Below are 24,013 nucleotides of genomic sequence, written 5' to 3'. Positions count from 1 at the left end.
TAATATTCAGCTGGGAAAGTATCTTTCAGAGCTAAGGGAGCTTAGAGGGGCGTATAGCTGCAGCATAACAGGCAGGTAACTCAGGGCCAAACCATTCAAAGATTTAAAGCCAATAGAAGTTTAAAACAAATCTTAAACGAAACAAGTAACTAATGAAGTAATACGATAAGATGTCTTTTTACCAGTTAAAAACCTCCGTGCAGCATTTTGTATTATGTTTATGTTTATTCACTCTGCTAAGTGAATAAACATAATAAACCAGTTAAAAACCTCCGTGCAGCATTTTGTATTAATTGGAGACAGATGAGGTACTCCGGCTAACCCTGAATGACTTTCACTAGTGTAGATGGAAAAGGACGGATGATGCAGCTCTATTAATACATAACCATCAAAACTAAATCTTGTTAATTTTCCACAAAGATTGACCACTGAGCTACTCAAATACGAGGTAAGATCGCCAAAATCAACAGTGGAGTTATTAGCACAAGACTTTGGATTGAATGACTTGTGCTAATTTTGTGACATCACATCATGTTCAGAGTGGGTTAGGGTTGTAATAGCAGTAGAGATTCACAAAAGATGTTCCCTTTTAAATCTACCATGTAGTTCATGAGATTACTTTTTGTTTAAAGACAAATGCACATGCAGCAGTTGATGACGATAATCTTTGTACCTTGATACGAGGAGGCGGTTTCTGTCTCAACGCCATGAATTCACATTTTGTAAAGGATGTATTCTATGCTGTGTAATAATCAACTTGATCCATGTTCATCTCTGTCACATTAGTAAAAAAGTTTGCAACACGAAAGCTGTGATTAGAATCCACCTAGCACTGCTGGCAAAGAGAACAATGAAGAAGAAAACCGCCGTTATCTGCAACAAACTAATGGAAACACTAATGAATCGTCGATAGCTCCCAGAGCTTTGTATGGTACATGAAGTCATAACTCAGCAGTAGGATCTTCAAACAAGAATCTGCATTTGTTATTGACATGTAAATGAGTCCCATTCAGTATGAGTGTGGGTTCTTGAGGTTAAAAAAACTTCTCTAAGTATGTGTCTACTCTAATGAAGATCTGCTCATTCAAATGCAAATGTATGTATTATATGTTTATGTTTATGTTTATGTATTTAGCAGACACCTTTGTCCAAAGCGACTTACAAGTGATAATCGGCATGTTGCCCTTGAGGGTAACAACAACAATAATAACAACTTGACATCAATCATGGAGAGGAGGGAACAAGGAGTGGACAGTAGAGAGGGGGGACGGGTGCAGGGAGGGTGCTAGTTTAGAAGATGCTCGCTGAAGAGCAGGGTCTTCAGGAGTTTCTCGAAAATTGAAAAGGAAGCCCCTGTTCTGGTAGTGCTTGGAAGGTCATTCCACATTTGTGGAACGATGCATGAGAAGAGTCTGGATTGTCCTGAGCGTGGTGTGGGCACTGCTAGCCGACAATCCTGTGATGACCGGAGCGGCCGGGCCGAGACGTCAGCCTTTGCAATAGGATTCAGGTAGATGGGAGCCGTACCATCTCGGACTTTGTATGCTAGTGTTAGCAATTTGAATTTTATGCATGCTGCTAGCGGTAGCCAGTGGAGCTCAATGGACAGAGGGGTGACGTGTGCTCTTTTTGGCTGATTGAAGACCAGACGCGCCGCTGCGTTCTGGACCATTTGAAGAGGTCTCACAGTACAGGCTGGAAGACCAGTTAATAATGGTGAATAATAGACACCTACCAGGACATTTTAGAGATTCTGGTTTCCTTTTCCAGCAGGACTTGGTCGCTGCCCACAGTATCAAAGCTGCTACAATTACCCTTTGTAGCTATAACAGTTCAACAGCATGCTCATGTGAATTTATGATCATTCTTCCAGGAGTCCCTTTGTGAGGACCTAGACTTAGCCTTAACTTATCACATATATGCTCTACCAGGTTTATTGGAACACCTGAGTGCACTGACTGATGCTGGGTCTCAATACCTTTGGAAACATTGTGCATGAGTCATGTACCTCTAGTTGAGTGGACGTGTGAGAGATATGCCATCTCACACCGACTAGTTATTCCTGTGTGCATTTTACTGTGCATCCACAATGATGCTGCTGATGAGGACCAAAACAAGCCATTTTAAGAATGTTTTTGAACTGGGGCAGTAGTTGACCACCTTAAACAGTTAAGCACAACTGCATGAAATGGTAAATAAATAAACAAATGCACTATATGAAAACTTTTGTGATAAATTCCTGATTTACCACAAAGGCCATCTGCTACTCTGGTAGCATTTAATGTAAAACTTCTAAAAGCTTGAATTGACTTAGTGCTGTTTTCTGAAATTGACTCCCATTGCCGGCTTGGATCCTCCTACTCAACAGGGTAGGCACTGATTGCGACATTGATTATGCTGCATCCAAATGATTGCCCTCAAGTGTTGTAGGACCGCAGCCACCTGTGGAGTTTGGAAAAGCGGTGCTAATGGCGAGAGCATTGATTTACCTACTTTATGCTGTCTGTCTCATGGTGTCCTAAATTATTTATTTAACACCCTAGTGTGGCAACGGAGGGGACATTTAGATAAATGTCATGCTGATAGGTTGACATTTAAAATAAAATGAAACATTTCACAAATATGGGATTTTACAAGTTTTAAATGTTTGCTTTTAATGTGACCATTTAAGGCATCAGTAGATGTGCAGTTTAGTTTATACAAGTTAGAGAACTAATTAAAAACCATAAAGTCACTTTTCCCCCCCTCCAAAATCAAGTTTAGTGCCACTCAACACAGTTTGTAACTGATTACAATCTAACTAAAAGATCTACTGGTGTTTAAAAATATTTGAAGGATATGTTCTTCCTGATTGGTCCAAATCAGTAGTGATTGTGTTGTTAAAACAGACTTTCTGTTGGGCCAATTCACATGTACTCCACTCAGGGATAGTGAAGTATTTTTGGCTTATTGAAGCAGCTAAATTCTATGTTTAAGTGTCTGAAATGTAAGTAGTTTTTGAGAGAAGCTCATTCTGTTATGACTCTCAGGCTGTCACCCTCCTCTGCCTCAGCTGCCTCCTCAATCAAGCCATCAGCCACTTAATTATCATCACCTGCTCCCTGTCATCAGCTCATGCCACACACCTGCCTCCTCTGCTATATTACACCCAGCCTGCTCTCCAACCAGTGCCAGACTATTGAATGCCACAGTTAGTAAATTCTCCAGCCTTCCATCCATCGTCTGTCTCATGTATCTCGACCCGGTTCTGTCTCTCGGATTCTCGCTTGCTTTGAACCCCTGCTTCATTCCCTACCATGCTATTGAATTTCCCGGATTATCGACAGTGGATCTGTCCCCTGACTTCGAGCTCTCGCCTGCCCTCTCGGAACTCTCGCCATCATCTCATGTTCTGACCACGCTTCCGCCTCACTACAACCCAGCCATCTCTCTGCAGTTTTGGTGACAAACTCCTGAATTGTTTTAATAAACATTTTAAACGTCTTACTGTGTTCAGTGTCCTCACGGGCCCTACGTCCAAGCTCAGGTCATTACAAAATCATCTGGGCACATCATGGAACAGCCGCTTATCCAACGCTCCCACCACTTCCTGTTCTCAGATTCACGAACCCCGACTAGTTCCTCCGGAAGTCTTCAAGGGTAAGCCAAAACTGTGTTGTCCTTTTCTCACTCAGTGTGAAATACACTTTGAATTACAACCATCTTCATTTCCTACTGAACTGTCCAGAGTGGCATATGTGATATCATTGTTATCAGGACAAGCTAAAGTGTGGAGGACAGCTGAGTGGCCTAAGTACTCCCATATCTGCTACAGTTACAAAAGTTTTTCTGCTGAGTTAATTCGGGTTTTCGACCCAGTCCTGCCTAACAGAGAAGCCACCAGGGGGTTACTAACTCTAAAACAAGGAACCAGAAAAGTCACTGAATATATCATCGATTTTCATGCCATAGCTGCTGACAGTGACTGGGATGAACCGTAATTAATGGACATGTTTTACCAAGGTGTGTCTGACAGAATTAAAGATGAACTCGCCACTCGAGAGTTCCCTGGAACCCTGGAGGGACTGGAGGATCTCGTCACTCGCATTGATGTCATGCTCATGGAAAGAAGCAGAGAAACAACTAGAGGATCCACTCATGCTTCTGACCGAGGTCTTTCTCTATCTGGGCAGGCTGTTTCAGGAACCAGAACATTTGTGAGTAACCTCGTCTCATCCAAACCTGATGAGGAAGAACCAATGCAGCTTGGAAAAATAAAACTAACTTGTCAGGAGAGAGAGAGAGAGAGAGAGAAGAAGATTGCGGCATTTGTGCTTTTATTGTGGAAACCAAGGCCACAGTGTCCACATTTGTCTGCCAAAAAGGCAAGGCCCAGTAGAAGTTAGGAGGTGTCTACTGGGCCATATCATCCCTAGAACTCCTATACGTCCATTCACCAATGCTGTGTTCTCTCACTCAAACCAGGAACATCAATGTCCTGTCTTCATTGTTTCAGGGGCAGACACAGAAATTATGGACATTGATTTTGCCAAGTCTATTGGGTTGAGTTTCCACCCCATTCTCAAAACACAGGAAATACAGGCCATAGACGGGCACCGCATACATCATGTCACCCATGAAACAGAACCAGTGAGAAAACTTCTGCTTCCTGCTCATCAATTCCTCTGATATCCCGATCATTTTGGGTTTTTTCTGGCTCCGAACCCACAACCCACATCTCGACTGGTGTGAGGGGGAGATTTTAAGTTGGTCTGACCAATGTCTGTCTAAATGTTTGTTTAATGCATCATCATGTACTCCATCTACACAAGACTTCCAAGAAACCTATCCTGACCTCTCCAAAGTTCCCCCAGATGATCACAACGTGAAGATGGCTTTCAATAAACACCGAGCCACCAAGCTGCCGCCACATCACCCATATGACTGTGCCATCGATCTCCTCCCAGGTACCACTCCCTGGGCGTTTGTTTTCCCTCTCTGTGACTGAACGCACCGCCATACAGAAATGTATCAGAGTCCCTTCAAGCAGACATCATCCGCCCCTCATCATCTTCAGCTGGAGCAGGCTTTTTCTTTTTTGGGAAAAAGGACAGCTCTCTGTCACCCTGCATCGATTATAGAGATCTCAACAACATTACTGTAAAGAACTGCTACCCACTTCCCCTTATTAACATTGCTCTTGATTCCATCCAGGGGGCGCAAGTGTATACCAAACTCGATCTCCGCAATGCCTACCGTCTGGTCCGTATACGCAAAGGAGACGAGTGGAAGACCGCGTTTAACACTCCCACTGGTCACTACAAATATCTAGTGATGCCCTTTGGACTTTCTAATGCCCCTGCTGTTTTTCAGGCTCTGGTAAATGACATATTAAGAGACATGGTGGGGAAAAATGTTTTTGTCTTCCTGGATGACATTCATATTTTTTATCCAGACTTGGAATCACAAAAAAAAAGACGCGTCAGAACTGTCATCCTCAGGCTACTACAGAAAAACCAGTTTATTAAAACGGAGAAATGTGAATTTTATTGTTCATCTATTTCCTTTCTGGGGTTTATCATTTCTCCCAACCAGATTGCCATGGATCCGGCTAAAGTGTCTGCAGTCCTAGACTGTCTCACACCCACCGACCGTAAACAACTACAACGATTCTTGGGGTTCGCCAACTTTTATCAACACTTCATTAAAGGATACAGCAAGATAGCAGCCCCTCTCCATGCCCTAATATCCTGTAAGGTTGGTTTCCAGTGGAATGATCAAGCTAATGTCTCGTTTCTGAAACTCAAGGAACTGTTCATGTCAGCCCCAGTTCTCTGTTCCCCGGACGTCACACGACAGTTCATTGTGGAAGTGGATGCCTCGGCCGTTAGAGTGGTCGCTGCCCTCAGTCAGAGGGGTCCGGACGATAAGGTCCATCCCTGTGCCTTTGCTTCAAAGACGCTCTCCCCTGCTGAACGTAATTATGATGTCGGGGACAGGGAACTCCTGGCAGTCAAACTGGCTCTGGTGGAATGGAGACACTGGTTGGAGGGGGTAGTCACCCCTTTTTTGGTGTGGACGGACTATAAAAACGTGGAGTACGTCAAATCAGCCAAGAGACTCAATCCCCGACAAGCAAGGTGGGCTCTGTTTTTCAGCAGATATAATTTTACCCTGTCCTACAGACCTGGATAAAAGAATGTCAAACCAGACGCCCTGTCTAGAAACATGGAGCCACAGACACCCGAACCATCCTCACTCCCTGACACCCACATCCTACCTCGGAGCATTCTTCTAGGAGTATCAAGACTGGAACTGGAGGGAAACTCAAGGAGGCATGTCAGCTTCATCCAGCACCTTCTCAGTGCCCACCTGATAGTCTCTTCATCCCAGATCATCTACGCACAGAGGTACTGTGTTTCTGCCATAGTTCCCATCAGTTTTGTCACCCAGGAATAACAAAGACCCTTGGAGTCATCTGCAGCAGGTTCTGGTGGCCCACCATGCTTAAAGACATCAACGTTGTTCACGTTCACGTGTGTGTGTGTGTGTGTGTGTGTGTGTGTGTGTGTGTGTGTGTGTGTTTGTGCGTGAGTGCGCGTGCGTGTGTGTGTGTGCATGGACTAGTGTGCGGGTGATTGTATGTCCACTTTGGAAGTTGGGTGCGGGAGGGGAACTGTAATTGTCAATTGTTTTATACTTGGGGATGGGGGCTGGGATGGGAATATGGGATCTATGGGGCCATTTTAATCTGTGAAGCTGTTATTGTAAAAAGTGCGTTTTTCACTACTTTTATATATCGGTATGACTTTTGCTATTTTCATGTTATCTGGAAATGTCCTTGTTGTGAAAGATAAATTACATATGTACGTGAAGGGATGGATCATATTTTCTATTATATTTTTTATTAATGTTATGTCTAGATCATTGCAGTTAGTAGTTCTTTTATTGATGCATTTATTTACAATGATTCTTATTTCATCGCTAGTTACTGGACTCAGAAGTATACTATTTTTATTACCTGTTGTTTTTCCACTGATGTTATAATTAGTTCTTTTAGGAATGTTGTTTGCTAAGTTTGGTCCCACACTAGTAAAGTAATTGTTAAATTTGTTGGCTATTGTGCTAGTTTCACAAATTTCCGACTGTCCATTTGCAAAGTATTGCGGAACAGTTGAAGCTGTTTTATTTCTTTTTGTTACGCTATTTGTATTCCCCAAGTTGCTCTGATATTATTTTTATTTTTGTCTAATAATTTGCTATAATAATAATTTTTGTTTTCTTATTATTGTAACTAATTTATTCTTGTATTTTTTGCACCTATTTTCTGCTTCACTTGTTCTTTGCTTTAAAAAGCATCTATACTGTATAAGGTACTGTATTATGTTTGAATGCAGCCGAGGCAATTCCTGATTTTAGACAGGCGTTTAAGTTAGTGAGCAGCAAATTTCCCAAAACAGGGGAAACCTCCTTCATCATTTTGGCAGGAATGACATCTGAAGGACTACCTGCAGGTTTCATTTTTTTCACCAGGTCAGTTAAAGTAGCAGGAGAGACTGGTGTAAACTCATTAAATGTGACAGCTGGTAGAGAAGATAAAACTCAACAACATTACCAGGGAGATGGATTTTTTAACAGAGCGCACTTTCTCAATAAAACATTTCAAGAAATCCTCACAAGCAGAACCCTGTCCATGTTTAGAAGCAGCAGAAATAGGATTTAAAACAGAGTCAATGGTTTTAAACAAAGTCCTAGGAGAGAGACCATTTGTTGAGATAACAGAAGAAAGAGACTGACATTTTGCATCCTTTACGGCTTCCTGATATTTTGTTAGACTGTCACGTAGCATCCCCAGAGACACGTTTTTCCTACACTCCTGTCAGAGTGAGCATGTAAAGTCATATTTGTTTTTATTTTTATTGTACAGCACTTTGCTGGCATGTATAAATAAAGGTGATTGATTGATTGACTGATATGTGACGTCCATGGCGCATGACAAGCGGATTAGAAAATAGTTTGTCAAAGTCAAGTCAAAGTCATTTTATTGTCATTTCTACCACATGCGCAAGACATACAGAGAAACGAAATTGAGTTTCAGTACACACAATTCAGAGATCAGACATACATGGGCAAGACACATGACCCCCCATGGGGGGGGGATCTCGAATCCTCCCAACGGGAGCTGCCAGTGTACGGCGCTCAGCCAGCTGCAGTCAAACAGGTGGGAGGGAGAGAGGAGGGCCAGAGAGCACATCGTTTCCTGCAGGTTGATGACCTCGAAACAGAAGTCACAATCTGAAGGTGGGGGGGGGGGGGGGGGGGGGGGGGTCACAGCATCTATCTACATTCCTCCTTTCGTGGGGGTTGATATTGATGGCAGCTTTGGAGGCTGCCTTGGCGTCAGATTAGGATAACAAGACTTTGTTTAGGGCAGACAGAGATAATTTTCCTCTCTGCCTTGGAGTCTATTAAGTGCCCCATTGACGTGCATTCTTTTTTTTTTTTTTCATTCTTACGGGGACCCATGGCCCGGAAGTAGATGGCCGTCGCTATAAGAGCTGTGTAACACCTAAATAATGAAAAATTAAATAAATTTCTTGGAAATGGTGCACCAGTATATTGTTTCCCTCTGAGAACTTACAAGGCACTTATTCCTACTAGAGACCACTACAAATGTAGTGATTAAATAAGTGACCCACACCTTTAAAATGGCCACTTTAGGTGTGACCTTGTGTTGACTCTTCCTCGCTAGCTTCTCTTCTTCAGGCTCCCATGTCCTTTATTTTTTCATTTTTATTCTTAAATCTACCTCTTGTTTTCTTATTATGATCTTTTTAAATATGGTTTTAATTTCTTTCTGATGCCTGCCTTGTTTCTCCTAACAATTGAACTCTTTTTCTCAGCAAGTTTAAATCTCCCCTTACCTGTAAATCTCATCGTCCCTTCTCCAGTCCTCTGGTCTTGAGGCTTTTCCCTGTCTGCTGTGGCATAAATCTTTCTTTCAAACATGCAGAATGCTACAGTGAGCACAAGCTCTGCACAGAAATGAAGTATAATTGAGTTTAATCCCAGCATGAACTAATTGAGGGATATACCAGGTAAAATGATACTGTTTAGCTTAACATGATCTGTTGGCAGGGGTTAACTAGCCACCATGTAGCTAACACTATCTGCATGCAACAGCATCATTTAACTCACATTTTTTTGGAAGAAACAGGACATTTTTTTGCTTTTGCGGTTTTGAATTGCTGCTCGGCCTCTGCTCAGAAGCACAGAACCATTCACGTGAGTGTGTGTACGCTTGAGGTGCGTTCAGAGATGGCTCTGAAAAATGAGTTTTCCTGCAATGTCAGCTCATATGGCTGAAAAAAAGTGCAGGGTATAGATGGCACTGGCACGGGAAGTGGGGCGGGGGGCATGTTCCACGTGTATCCCGCGTCAGTTACGCCCATGCCAGGAAGCTACCAGCCACACTGATAAAAGCTGGCCAAACTGGCCTTGTACACATCATGACCGCAACCAGCCAATGAGAGGGGAACACAATGAGCGGAGTCCTGAGCATTTAGTGAGAACCATACACACTTTTTTATTGTGACAGCAGAACGGCGCAGCGGTCCGATTCATTTGACCGACCTCTTTTATGTTACCAACTTGACACAACAAGTAACATCACATTTGCAACAGAAAATAAAGTACTAAAACAACACAACCACCCCCAAAATAAACATGCATAAACACTAGGGATGTACCGATCAGGATTTTTTGCCCTCGAGTCAGAGTCATTTGAATTTGAGAATCTGCCGATACCGAGTCCCTTTCCGATACTTTCGATACATATAAAAATATATAAAGAAGAGGAAGAAACAATTCCAGAATGCTCCTTATTTTTTTATTTAATTACCTTTTTATTTTAATTTTTAACAGCAGATCACTTCTGTGAGGTAGCTTAAACAACCAAGTAATAAATAACATAAATTCTTCACTTTTGGACTTTATTGCAAATATAAAAAGTCTAATATAAAAACAGAGAGCTCTTCAACTTAAAATACCTGGCAGGGGTCTATTTTGCCTCGGCCCCCAAAATGCTTAGATACGCCCCTGGGCATGGGACGGAGTTTTGAAGATGATCTGAATTGTATCAACTATATAAATATGCTGATAAATTATTGCTTCATACAGGTACAGACGTGTAGTGGGATCAATCTACCTATTTTATTTTTTAAGAATTTTGTTTTGTTTTCTTGGTTTTTATTTTCCTGTCTTCCTGTCCTGTCTGTCTCTGATCTTCATGTCCTGTCTGTCTCTCTCTGATCTTCCTGTCCTGTCTGTCTCTGATCTTCATGTCCTGTCTGTCTGTCTCTGATCTTCCTGTCCTGTCTGTCTCTCTCTGATCTTCCTGTCCTGTCTGTTTCTGATCTTCCTGTCCTGTCCTGTCTCTGATCTTCCTGTCCTGTCCTGTCTCTGATCTTCCTGTCCTGTCTCTCTCTCTCTGATCTTCCTGTCCTGTCTGTCTCTGATCTTCCTGTCCTGTCTGTCTGTGATCTTCCTGTCCTGTCTGTCTCTCTCTGATCTTCCTGTCCTGTCTTGTCTCCGATCTTCCTGTCCTGTCTGTCTCTGATCTTCCTGTCCTGTCCTGTCTCTGATCTTCCTGTCCTGTCTGTCTCTGATCTTCCTGTCCTGTCTGTCTCTCTCTGATCTTCCTGTCCTGTCTGTCTCTGATCTTCCTGTCCTGTCTGTCTCTGAACTTCCTGTCCTGTCTGTCTCTGATCTTCCTGTCCTGTCTGTCTCTGAACTTCCTGTCCTGTCTGTCTCTCATCTTCCCGTCCTGTCTGTCTCTGATCTTCCCGTCCTGTCTGTCTCTCATCTTCCTGTCCTGTCTGTCGCTGATCTTCCTGTCCCGTCTGTCTCTGATCTTCCTGCATCTCCCAGTCCTCCAGAAAAACTCCTGCCTGCTTCGTTCTTTTTCACCTCACAAGTAACGTTTTAACCAGCAGATCAAATTGATCTATTGACCGTAAAGAAGCGGAGTGTGCGCCGCGCTGCCCGGCTGCGCCAGTGACGAGCACTGCAGCGCGAGTGCGTCCACACGTCATGCTCAAGTACAGACAGAACTTACCAGAGAGAAAATGAACGGACACGAATGACTGTGTTAATTTTATAATTTTTAGTGACGCCACTTAGAAACTTGGAACATGTTACTGTGGCCGTGTGCAGAACGCAGCTGGAGTTCATGAATACTCAGCGGTCTGCCTGCCGCTCTCTGCATCTCTGCTCAAAAGAATCCCCGCTACGCTGAGTCCATATAAATAATATAATAAAGGTAGAAACTGGATCTCTTTGTGCTCCTTCTGGGTGTGTAAGTTAAGGGCATCAGGGGAGCCTGACAACCTGTAAGGAGAACCAAGTTGCTCTCCTGTAATTTGAACCCAGTATCCAAGTCCGGATCGGGGCTTGGATCGGGAAGTAATGCCAGAGTCCCGATCAGTCTGAAACCACATGATCAGGGCCGATTTCCAATCATGTGATCGGATTGTGGCATCCCTAATAAACACCCCAAAATAGAACAAACTAACAAAAACATGACAAACCACAATGCACCTCACCCACTGCAGCTCCTGCAGCTCTTTGCAGCCAATCGGTCACTACCAGTCCAAGTTTTAGAATAAAGGGGTGGAGTCTGTAGGTGTTATATCTGCAGTGGGAGTTCAGTTATTTTGTCCAAAGTGACATCTACACATTTGATTAGGAAACACTCCTTTTTAACACTCTGGTTTGACTCTCATGTCAGTGCTACATGTCGCCTGCAAATTGTCACACCATCAAAGTCGACTGGAAAAATGACGGGTTTCTCTCAGTTCATCCTACAATGCATTTAATAAAGGGTTTAATGTCCAGATCAACTATTTACTCTTGAATGTGAAGTTAAACTGTACAAAGGTATTTTGGAAAACTTTAGGCTAAATCCGTAAATAATTTGACAAGAAAGAAAACTTTCAGTAAAAGTAAAGTAGTAATCAGTGCTCGTCAGATACATGTTCCAGTTTCCTAAAGGGACCATTTCAAGCTTCGAGTTAAAATCAGATTGTGAAAGTGGTCTGAGTTGTGGTGGCTCTAAATCAGACAGAAGAAACAAAACAACAATTTCTTTGTTCTGAAGATGAAATGAAAAAAAAAAAAGATAATTGGTTATAACATTGCATAAGATGAAAATGGGTTCAGTAAAATAGAATTTTTTTGTCTGCTTTGCCCTCTGCCATCACAAGGTCACTGGACTTGATAAATGAGTTTTCTAAGAGGTTAAGTGGTGTCATATTTTCTGTTATTTCTGATTAATGCTCTTTGAACTCAGTTTATCACTCTTGGCCACGCCAAGTGTTAAGGTTGCTTGTAAAGAAGCGTGTTAGTCAGTGTTGCTCTTCAGTAAAATGTTAGTTTCTAAAGAATTCACAGGGTGTGTTATGATCATAGAGGGAAACTCGAGACGAGAGGATCGGGGTCGTAACGGAAAAGAATGGAAGCGTGTTTTTGTCATCATCAGTGTGTTTCAGCACCTTTAAAAAACATCTTCATAGACTCAAGTCTAGTAATAAAAACACTTTCATTCCTCTGACTAAATTTAAAGAAGAGAAACATTTAAGTTTGGCACAAACAGCAGGTAGCTTAAAGTTCATCTATAATATGATTTGAATATTAAGTCTAAATGGCATCTTGGCATAAAACTAAACACTTATCTTGTTTTTGTACATCTGCTGAAAGTTCAGTAAGTAGGAGTTAAATTAGCTGCAGGCTGTTTATTCTTCACTGAGCAGATATGAGTGCTCTATTGATGAAACGTATTAGCACATTGATTTTTGCTGAATAAACATCACTCACTCCTGTAGCATTTTCTGTTATACGGGCCCAATATCAATTATCCAAGACACACTTGGCTAAGCTTCTATTAAGGAAACATGACTTGTAGATTGAATTAATATTTGTTGATATGTTGTCACAATCTAATATGAACCTCTTGACTCTAAAGCAAAGACGTATCTCTGCTCTCATTCACATGCAGATCTTTTGTCACCTTGACTTGATCAGAAAAGAACGGTTTTACAGGTCGAAGAACGTCATTATTGGTTGGTAGCAGTAGGAAAGTTAACGTGAAGAGAGCTAAACTTTTATTAGCAACATGTGGAAGAAGAAATGTGATTGTTCTGTTGTTATACCTTTTATAGACTGCAAGCTGTGTTTAAATTGGGAAAATGGATGAAGCTTAGCACAGCTCGGAAGATAAACAAAGACTTGTTGGTCTGGTTGTCCTGCATCTTCATGCTAGTGGACCTATGGCCTGACGGTATTAGTGTAAACAGTCAGTGACGGGGGTGAGTGGACTCCACCTGCTGAGTCTGAGTCTGCCGTACCACACAGTGATGCAGCTGATCAAAACAACCTTAGTAACAGTAACACAGCTGTAGACATTTCTGATGATGCTACTCGACCTGCCAAACTTTCTCAGTTTTGTTAAAATGCGTAACTGATGTGAAGCCCTCTTAACTAGCTGCTTTTTCTGGGGCTGTCCTACTTGCCTTCTGCACTTAAAACTCTGGAATCAACATTGGACGGTGAGGTCTCGTCTCCTTCCTCATGTCCACAATCATCTCCTCTAGCTTATCTGCATTTAGGGTGTTGATAGTCTTAGAGTTATGTAATAAAAGACACCACCTCCCCCGTAGTGGTACATACTATTGAGGCTCCTGAAGAAATGTCTACCTTTGTAATTTCACAGCTTACTTTGTGTTTGGTAGCTGCTATGAGAATACCATCCGGACTCCAAATAAACAAAAACGTTTTAGCAACAGTTCAGTAATAAAAAACTTGCAGGTACTCATTGAAGGCTCATAAGGATTGGAATAAAATGTTGTCAGATACAACCCCGTCTTTGGTCCAGTTGCAGAAAATGTTTTCAGAATAAATTATCTAAGAGGGAATTTAATGCTTTTAATACACTGAAAATACCAAAACAGGTTCATACTGGTGAGTAATGCCTGATAATATGTAACAGTTACTTTTTATCACACTACGTAACACTTAGAAACATAAAGCTTACCTGAACACTTTGATTCCAGTTTTTACTAACTTTATTTTCCTTCAAAAGAAATTTAATGAAGTCAAATCTGTGATGTCAATTTCACTTTTAACAAAACAATGCAAGTTGAAGGTACAGTGAGTCATGCACGATTACAAGCTAATTAAATACAAATAATTAAGGGAAAATACCTAAAATCTACTGGGCCTTTCCACCTGATGTGTAAGTGTTGGGTAACATCCACTAGGTGCAGTACGCACTGGTGCCAAGCAACCTAGAACCAGAGTAACACATCACTGCGCTTCAGCAGTTCAGATTGGGCCAGACAGGAAATCAAACACAAAAGCAGAATAAAACATCCTGAAACTTTCTCAACAAAAGTCCCATTTTGGCTAACTAATAAAACAACACATGTTCACCTGTGAAACCTACGTAGCCGAGGTAAACAGAACAGAAAACAAACCACAGACCTTTATGGATACATGCTGCCATCTTTCTCCTTGATTGTTATCATGTGAGCTTCTGAAGTGATGTGTAGGCCTTGCCATTCTCTGACCATTTCGTAAACACCAGCTGTGTGTCTTGTCTGAAACGCTCCCGGGGAAAGGCAGCTACGAGCTGCTTACACATCCAGTGGAAAGCCGGGGTTAGAAAGGATGCTTAGGGGTCCAGAGTCAGGTTCTTACTCGATTATTCTGGTAAAAAATTTAAATGTAGCTTTTTGAAAACTATAAAATTTAGGTGACTAGTCAATTATTTTCCTTGTAAATAGTTTTGCTATTCAGCACTTTGGTGCTTCCTTAGCTATAGGTGCTAACTTATGTGAGCCAGTTAGTCATCCAACTTTAACCATACTTCATCATTTTGTTTGTCTCAGGTAATGTTGGCTGCTTCCTATTGGTCCTTGTTGGCACCAGCAATCGACATGGCAGAGGACTCTGGGAAGTACGGTTCATTTGCTTTCCTTCCAGTTGCTGTGGGATTCACACTCGGGGCAGCTTTTGTTTACTTTGCTGACCTGCTCATGCCCTTGCTGGTAAGAGACCAATGTTCATAAAAGTTTACTGACAATGAGAAATATCATGTTTGGAATGTGCAGAAATGCCTTCAATTCATTTCATTTCAAAGACACTTTATTAATCCCAGAGGGAAATTAGAGTTTCAGTACACACAATTCAGAGATCAGACATACATGGGCAAGCCACATGACAAGAATTGGTGACTGTGGTCATTCGCAACCCTGAGTCGCGCTACCTAAAATAGAGATCAGAGGGTTACATGAGGATTGGTTCAGGTGGAGGGGGAAAAAAGCACTTCAGAGTCACCCTCCACCAGGAGGGCAGCTTTGCTCTGCAAAAAAACACCTCATACATATATGCAACAGACTTCAGACATTACACAACGTAACATAAGTGTCCACTAGGTGGGGTGGTGGGTTGGGAATATCCACACTTCGGTTCCTGCAGCCACGATAAGCAGCGCATGTCACCTCAGTCTGAACAGGGGGAGGAGCATTGAGGGTTGGAGGGTTGCAGTGACCCTGGAATGATTCGGCGACCTTCCCGCAGTCCCGCCCAGGCTTGGAAAGGAGACAGAGTTGAGTTGCCATAGCGACGGCACGTTCCACATATCTTCTGAGGGGAGAGTTTTCGTAGGAGACACCAGATTCTGATTAGAAATTGTTTTGGGGCCAGACAGAGATAATTCCCTCTGTGTTTTACGGTTTGTTGGTCCTCAACCTCTCAGAATCCCAATAATGGACATTAAACTATCCCAATCCGTGCTGATTCGTCCACTCTATCCTTAATGGCATCCATCTTTTGTGCCAACAATGAATCTCGGCCAAAGTCCCAAGCTTACGATTCATCTCGACAATTATGTGAGTCTGTGAATTCACAGTGCAGTGCAAACCATCTCTGAGCTGCGGGATCAGGCCAATATTCCTCGACAGCTCGTTAATTTTCCGGTAAGCCAGGTAGCCTCCAAGGCCAATGAGCAGGAGACCTGACACCAACACCACGAATAACCACAAGTCTTCAGAGTCCTCCACAGACCACTGAGAAAGGCAGATCAAGTTCCACTGTTTCCAGGAGTCCATGATGTGTCCAACTGGGTCTGTCGTGGAGGGGCCTCCGGGAGCCCCTTCTCCCGTTCTCATCGTTGAAAAAAAATTTATCAGTCGCATTGAGAGACCAACTGACAAGGTCCATTTTAGTGATTTCAGTTTCCAGACAAAATGCAGAAGCAGCCGTGCACCCAGCACACACAGATAGACAAAGGCCTTGAGGATAAAATATGGAGGAGAGGAGGAAAAGAAGCATCTGCACCCTCAGAGAGCCGGAAGCAGTTCACACACGTACTACTTCAGCGGGGCCTTCAATGAGAAGTTTGTACAAATGTTTGGTCATAATCTGAGGTGACTCATGGTTGGTGGGAGGCTGAACAAGGTACCTGCAGCACTCTTTGTTTCTCCTAGATAATTGCTTAATTGCTGTTGAGTGCAGCTGCTGGTTAATGAACAGAAAACATGACATAGAAAATTAGTCTGAGCCAAGTGTTTGCTGAAGGTTTCTTATGGGTTTAATCAGTAAGATGTTCACTGCACTTTCCTGTCAAATCCATAGTGACAACTTTGTACACCAATCAGAGCTCAGGACAGCCTTACATAACCCTATTGGTTAATAGAAAACGGATTCCTAGAATGTATGTGTATACAATGGTTTGTTGAATCAAGATAAACCATACATGTAAAAGTGGAAACATAATCCAAAATACAAACTGAGTTTATCTTGGGAAGTGGAGCCAGATGCTGCCTTTGAGTTGGACTTTTCCCAGAGAAGGTATGCAATTCTTTTTGGAAATCATATAAATAATTTCTTTAGACATTCTTTTCTGCAGCACCTACTGACTGTACATACACTTACCTAGCAGCATAAACATATATAAACCACTGTTGGTCTGAGGATGCTTGGATACCTGGTTTTATCCGTGGCTCACCATAAGGGAGTGCCCTCGAGTGCAAAGCCCATTATAAAACCGGTATTGATTATACTGCTGTTCGTTTAATTTGCTACTTTCTTAATGCTTGACCCCATGTTAGGACACAAAACATGTATTCACAAGACCCCCTGGAATTGTTTGATACTCTATATTCTATAGCAGAGAATATCATTAGTATTGCACACCAGCGTGGTTGTGAGGTTGGATGATGATACACAATATTTCCTGAAGGTTTTGGGTGTTTTCCCAGGACAGGGAGACCAAACTTCTTGTCCTGACTGGGAAAAACTGTTTATTAGCAGTAAGGATGATGGTATGAAACCAAAACAGTGTTGGTGCAGGTGATCGTTAGCAGCAGAAGGTTTTTGACCACTTTTTGTAGAGTTATGTTTTCCATAACGCCATCTTGTTGTCATTTATAAGTGCCCATACTGATTTTTCATTGAAGTTGGTCTTTCCCACAGCTGCTCAACAGTTCTGTTTATAATAATTTAGCATAAGAGTTTCCAGTTTATCATCTTTTTGCAGATGATTCCAGCCTCTTTTCTTCATTGACCTTTAGTTTGGAATTAGAGAGTGAAGCAGGCTTAGGCGGTATCCAAATTTTAATACCGCCTAGCTTCCTCCACATTTGATCAATGTGTACAGTATTACCGGGACTAATTTAAAAACAATGACGTAAGCCTCAAGTGGAATTAACAACCTGTTGGTTTGGACTGTCACTGTTACGAAACTGAACAACAAACACTATTATATTAGTAAGTAAGTAAGTAAGTAAAGTTTATTTATATAGCACCTTTCACAGATATGAATCACAAAGCGCTGTGGCAGGGGTGAGGTGGTGCTCACTCCTCACCCCTGCCACATGGACCCAAGGGATAAGCCATCAACCCTGCTCAATGGTCAACTTTCCTCACAGGGTCACACCCATTAGGACAGTGGGAGGGTTAAGTAAAACAGAAAATTCAACCACTAATCTGTTTAATACATTAAATAACTTGTATTTGTTTTTTTTTTTTTTATCTTTTTTTTTTATCCCTAATATCGCCCAAGCCTAGAGGGAAGTAGTTGGGAGTCTGAAGCCATGGTTCTCAGATGGTAGGTGGTGGAATCTTGGAGCCTCGTATGCAAGATGGGGTAGATGGGAGTTGGGGTATTTTGGGGGCAACTGATTAAAAGAGCTGTTTGAACTTGTCTCAATGGGAGTGTTTTGGAAATGTCTCACCTGGAGGAGGACATCTGGAGAGATGAAATGCCCCAGCTTCTGTAGTTCTTTTATTTTCATGCCATTTGTTTGTGAAATATTTAGGTTTTTGTTCAACCATGCCATTTGAATAGCACCACTAACATCACTTTTTACTTTATATCAAAGGCTGCACATTATTTGCTGCTTAAAGTAACTGAAACAATTAACTTTCAGTGTCTGCCAGTGTTATAACGGGTCAGTGTAATGGAATAGAAACAAGTTATTTCTGGAATAATTCAAGCAAGAAATTATGAGATGAATTGTTGGGACAGTTTCTCAAATGTCCACAAATAAAATGCTGTCCTCACACTACCACTTATTTTTTATTATTACAGAACACGCAACATATTTATAAGTCTGTTTTCACTTTTAAGAATTAAGTAAAAGCTAAATATACTTAAGAGGTAAGAGAGCTGTTTTGAAAATATTTAAAAAATCTGATCTCTACTTGAAATGTTACTGATGGTTCCTCCGGCAATGTCTCTGCGTCTGGTTTGGGTTTAACTCAACAGAAATGAAGAGAAGTAGACAAAGAGAAGGCAGAAATGTGATGCTGCTACTAGAGTCAGAGCAGCTGTTGCCTTAAGCTCCTGCAGTCACACCAGGACAGCAGCAATGACAAAAATGACTTATGAGGGTGAGAATGATGTCGTCATCATGGCACACAAACACATGTTACTAACGTAAGTAAACAGATTACTTGCTCAGTGAAACATTTCTGACCTTTTTTTCTTCTTCCATATATTTAAATGTAATGATTTACCTGAGATTTGCTAGATTCCATGTACATTTTCTATTTTATTTTGTGTAAATAGGAGTGCCATCTTATTTATTTATGTATTTATTTATTTAACCAGATGAGTCGTTTGAGAACCCATTCCCATTTACAAATGGTAAATGCTAAATGGTCTATATTTGAAATAGCACCTTCTACAGTCCTGGAGCCCCCCAAGGCGCTTTACAGCACAGCCAGTCATTCCAAGATCTTGGAAAATGTTGTGGCTAAACAACTCAAAGCTGCTCTTGATGAACATAACATCTATGATAGCTTCCAGTCAGGTTTTCGTAGAGCTCATTCTACTGAAGCAGCTCTTCTTAGGGTCTCTAATGACCTTCTGACTCACAGTGATGCAGGGGACTGTTCTGTTCTGGTCCTGCTGGACCTGACTGCAGCCTTTGACACTGTTGACCATCACCTGCTACTGGAGAGGCTGAGAGACTGGGTAGGCCTATCAGGAACTGCTCTGGGGTGGCTCTCCTCTTATCTCTCTGAGCGCTCCTTTTCTGTGGCCATCTCCAAGTTTAGGTCCTCCACCACCTCTCTTACCCATGGTGTCCCACAAGGTTCTGTGCTGGGGCCTCTGCTCTTCCTCCTCTATCTGCTTCCTCTTCAGCACATCCTGAGCTCCTTCAAAGGAATCTCCTACCATCTTTATGCAGATGACATCCAACTGTACATCTCCTTCAAGCCCCATGAAATGTCTAAGCTGCAGCTGTTACACACCTGCTTAGACTCTATCAAAACCTGGATGGCTGGGAGCTTTCTTCAGCTGAATGAAGATAAGACTGAGATCCTCATCTGTGCCCCAGACAAGCTGGTTCCCAAAGTCAGAGACTCTCTTGGTCAGCTTGCTTCTCACACCAAACCTTCTGTCAGGAATCTGACCCAGCTCTCACCCGGGATTCTCATGTCAGTTCTCTTGTTCGCTCTTCCTTCTTCCATCTCAGGAACATTGCTAAGCTGAGTCCCATTCTGTCCCGCTCTGAACTTGAGACAGTTCTCCACACCTTCATCTCCTCACGCTTAGACTACTGTAACTCTCTTTTCACGTGTCTGAGCAGAACCTCCCTGAACCGTCTACAGGTGGTTCAGAACGCCTGTGCTCGGCTTCTGACCAAGTCCTCCAAACACACCCACATCACCCCGCTTCTCCTCCAGCTTCACTGGCTGCCAGTCAACTTCAGGGTTCATTTCAAGATCCTGGTTCTGGTCTATAGGGCCTTACATGGACAAGCACCATCTTACATTGGAGAACTTCTTAGTCCCTACACCCCCAGCAGGTCCCTGAGGTCCAGTGATCAAAACCTACTCGGACCTGGTTGTGCAGCACCAGGCTAAAGGTCAAAGGTGACAGATCATTTGCTGCTGTGGCCCCCAGACTCTGGAACACTCTCCCCCTGAGACTGAGATCAGTGGACTCAGTGGACTCCTTTAAAAATCAATGAAGACTCACTTGTTCAAGCTGGCTTTTGTATGACCTTCTTCACCACTCTCTCTTTATTCTGCTCTCCCCACCTATTCCACCTTCCTCAGGATCCACTAATTTCCCTCTTTCCTATTTTCTCTCTCTTTCTTAACATTTTTTTTAATCACAATTGTCTATTTTTGCTCATTTTAAATATATTTTTAAACATTTTCTAAATGCTTTTTTATATTTTTCACATTTTTTGTTTTTTGTGAAGCGCCTCGTGATTTTTATCTTGAGAGGCGCTATAGAAATGATATTTTCTTCTTCTTCTTCATTCACCTATTCACAAACACACATTCACACACTGGAGGGGATGAGCTACGATGTAGCCACAGCTACCCTGGGGTGCAAAAAATGGTTTTAGTTTGCTGTGTGGTCGGCTGCACTAAGAGACAAGGACGTAAACTCAACTCTTTTTTTCTTTTTACTAACTTTGATGGAGACTGAGGATGGAGATGAACTGCAGCGATCAATCAAGCGGACTAGCGGCCTCAGATTAGCGGCGAACATGTTTTTACCGGGTAAGGTTAACATTCATTTATTTCACGAGGAAGACAGGGACAGGGGTAAATGTGATGTGTTTATACAAGTTATTGATAATCCTGATGGATGGGTATTTCACCACGGTGTGAGAGCAGCAGCTGAGCCCGGTAACACCACCAGCAACAGAGGGATACGGACTTTTTAACAATCAGCTTTGGTGTAAAGTGAAACGTTGTTTACAACATAAAGTTATAAATCCAGAGGGGTGAATTTAGGCTAAGTCAGCAACATGTTTACATCTGTGAACAGCTGCAGAGAGAACGTAAGCTAACACTGGTAAGCTAGTTTGCATACCGCTCTCTATGAGCCCCGCTAGATGCGCTACTTCTGATAACTGAACTGGGCATGAACTAGTTGAAGGAATTCTGGAGGAGTTTTGTTTTTGTTTTGATCGCAAAAACAATTTCAGGCTCTACTTTTCCCTTTGTTTAGTACTCGTGTCGCTCACTGTTTACATTCTTTCTGCCGTCCACCATGGTGGACCCACGTGATTAGGTGACGTCGGTGCAAAGGGTCAATAGTTTGGACTGAGACTGAGAGAAGGTGTCCAGCAGCCAGATCTAAGGAACTTCAGGTCTTATTTGCTTCCGGAGAAGGGTGAGAGTCACGGAGGAACATGCTGACATGTTGGTGTTTCTGCAAAAAACTTCTGTTCTACATATAATTACTGCTGTAATGTGGGCAGGGAAGTGTTACTGAGCTTGGTACAGTTAGAGTTTTTAGAATATTGCTCCCTTTGCACAAACCTATAGAGATTTAAGATACACTGCCTGACCCCAAAAAAGTTGCCAACAAATAAAAGGTCATACTCTCTTAATTCTGTTTTTGGACCACCTTTAGCTTTGATTACGACACACATTTGCTGTGGCATTGTCTCAGTAAGCTTCTGCAATGATGGTACAGTCTGACCGCTTCACAAAGCCTTCTCCAGCACATCCTAAAGATCCTCAATGGGGTTAAGGCCTGGATGATGTCTCATGTTCCCCGAACCACTCTTTTACTGTTCGAGCCCAATGAATTCTGGCATTGTCATCTTGGAATATGCTCGTGTCATCAGGGAAGATGGAATACCCTGGTCATTCAGGATATTCAGGTAGTTGGCTGACCTCATCCATGGAGCACATCCTGTTGCTGAACCTAGACCTGACCAACTGCAGCAAGCCCAGTTCATAGCACTGCCCCCACAGGCTTGTACAGTGGGCATGATGGGTGCCTCTCTTCTTACCCTGATGCACCATCACTCTGGAACAGGGTCCATCTGGACTCATCAGACCACATGTCCTTCTTCCATCGCTCAAGCGTCAAACTTTCATGCTCCCTAGCAAATTACGCCTTTTCTTCTGGTTTACCTCACAGATTAGTGGTTTTCTTACGACTACACAGCTGTTGAGTCCCAATCCGTTGAGTTCCCTTGGCATGGTGCATGTGGAAATGCTTTTACTTTCACTTTTACACTTAGTAGTTTTTATTTGATTTGATTTCGCCAAACATTTAAATGATCGTTGATCACGATCATTCAGGATTTTTTCGGCCTTATTTCTTCCTCGAAGACCATGGGTCCATATTATCAGTTTTTAACAATATGACATAATGACAGTTCTTAACCCAGTTTTAGCTGATAGTAGTTCTGCAATCTCCGTAGATGTTTTCTCCGCTTGATCCCAACAATCTGACCCTTCTCACACAGACCAACATCTTTTCTACGACCACCAGATGTGTCTTTCTATACGGTTGTTTAGGGAATGAGAAGCAGATCGTTGCAGCAGCTGGGGTTAAATAACTTGCTGCCAGCTGAAAGATAACCACCCATGCTGTAATTGGACTAGATTATTTATTTTTCCAATGTACAGGAACATATATATGCATTAGCATAAAGCATGTATCAAACCTTCAAGCAGTCATTTTAACAAGCCACAGTGAGTTTTGCCGATCTATCTTTACAAATGAAGGTGAACTAAAAATAGAGGCCTTTTCTATGCCTCTGTACTTACTTTTAGTTTGTTTATAGTGTAAAAATAACAGCTCTCAAATAACTCTGTTGTATTTATTTATTTGTTTGTACATTTAAATATTGATCAAAGAACTGCACAGAGCAATGTAATAAAAACTAAAACATATAAATAAATGAGAAAAAACACAAGCACACAAACAGTACAGTCATTCAAAGAAAGTGGTTTAAAGAACAGGTCCTCAACCCAAGGTCAAGCCAGCAATGCAAACACGTTTGTAAAAGCATTTTAAATTGAGCCCGTCTCATATAGAGCAGAAGATGGTTCCAGTTCAGGAACCACAACAGCAAATCCTTGATCTCCTGTACACATCAACCTCATCCTTGGGATTTCCAGAGGGTTAACTTGGTCCAATATGGCCAAATGTTGTAATTCAGACATACATCTTCTAACTACATCCCCACCGACATGTGTTTTATTTCTTTGTTTTTTGCCACATCAGATCTTTTTATCATCTCTGTTCTCAATGTTTAGTTGTTTTCAAATAGTATTTCACAAGTTATTCCACAGCTCTCCACTCATCTTATTTTTCTGCTCTGTCTTGTCTGGCTGCCATGGCGACTGTAGGGGATATATTAGTTTGTATAATAGAGAGCTCAAATCACCTGGGAACGTGGTGGTCTTGAGGGGGGCTGGTGACCCCCACACACCAACATACACACACTGTGGGGGGCCATCAGTATTTGGACAGCTGCTGGTTCCACTTTTATGGGGCTCCTCAACAAACACTAGGGCTGAATGAGAAGAATGATGTAGGAAGGGTGGGATGAGCAGAGAGACAGAGAAGGATGAGAGTGATAAGGGAAGAGATGGACTTCTGGGAAATGGGAGACGGAGCAGAGAGAGTCTCTTAGCTTGGTGATGAAACCAGGTAACGGAGACTCTGTGGAACTCTTCCAGTAAGACTTTCATTATCACT

At 42.2% G+C, this 24,013-nt stretch overlaps 1 protein-coding gene across 7 annotated transcripts in view; it reads left to right on the top strand.

The window, feature by feature from the left end:
• The window catches only part of LOC107388274 (zinc transporter ZIP11), a 214,674-nt gene that overhangs the window by 29,197 nt on the left and 161,464 nt on the right, over positions 1-24,013 (top strand). For 4 of the 7 annotated variants that reach the window (XM_070545497.1, XM_070545493.1, XM_070545495.1 and 1 more), the window contains exon 4: positions 14,925-15,083. The exons of the other annotated variants lie outside the window; for them this stretch is intronic. In XM_070545497.1, the coding sequence (XP_070401598.1) occupies positions 14,925-15,083 (159 nt within the window). The remainder of the gene's footprint in view (positions 1-14,924; positions 15,084-24,013) is intronic. 7 annotated transcript variants of the gene reach the window in all.

This window comes from Nothobranchius furzeri, chromosome 16 (genome assembly GCF_043380555.1).
Source record: "Nothobranchius furzeri strain GRZ-AD chromosome 16, NfurGRZ-RIMD1, whole genome shotgun sequence".
NCBI classification, from domain to species: domain Eukaryota; kingdom Metazoa; phylum Chordata; class Actinopteri; order Cyprinodontiformes; family Nothobranchiidae; genus Nothobranchius; species Nothobranchius furzeri.
This window is presented reverse-complemented; position numbering and strand designations above follow the sequence as displayed.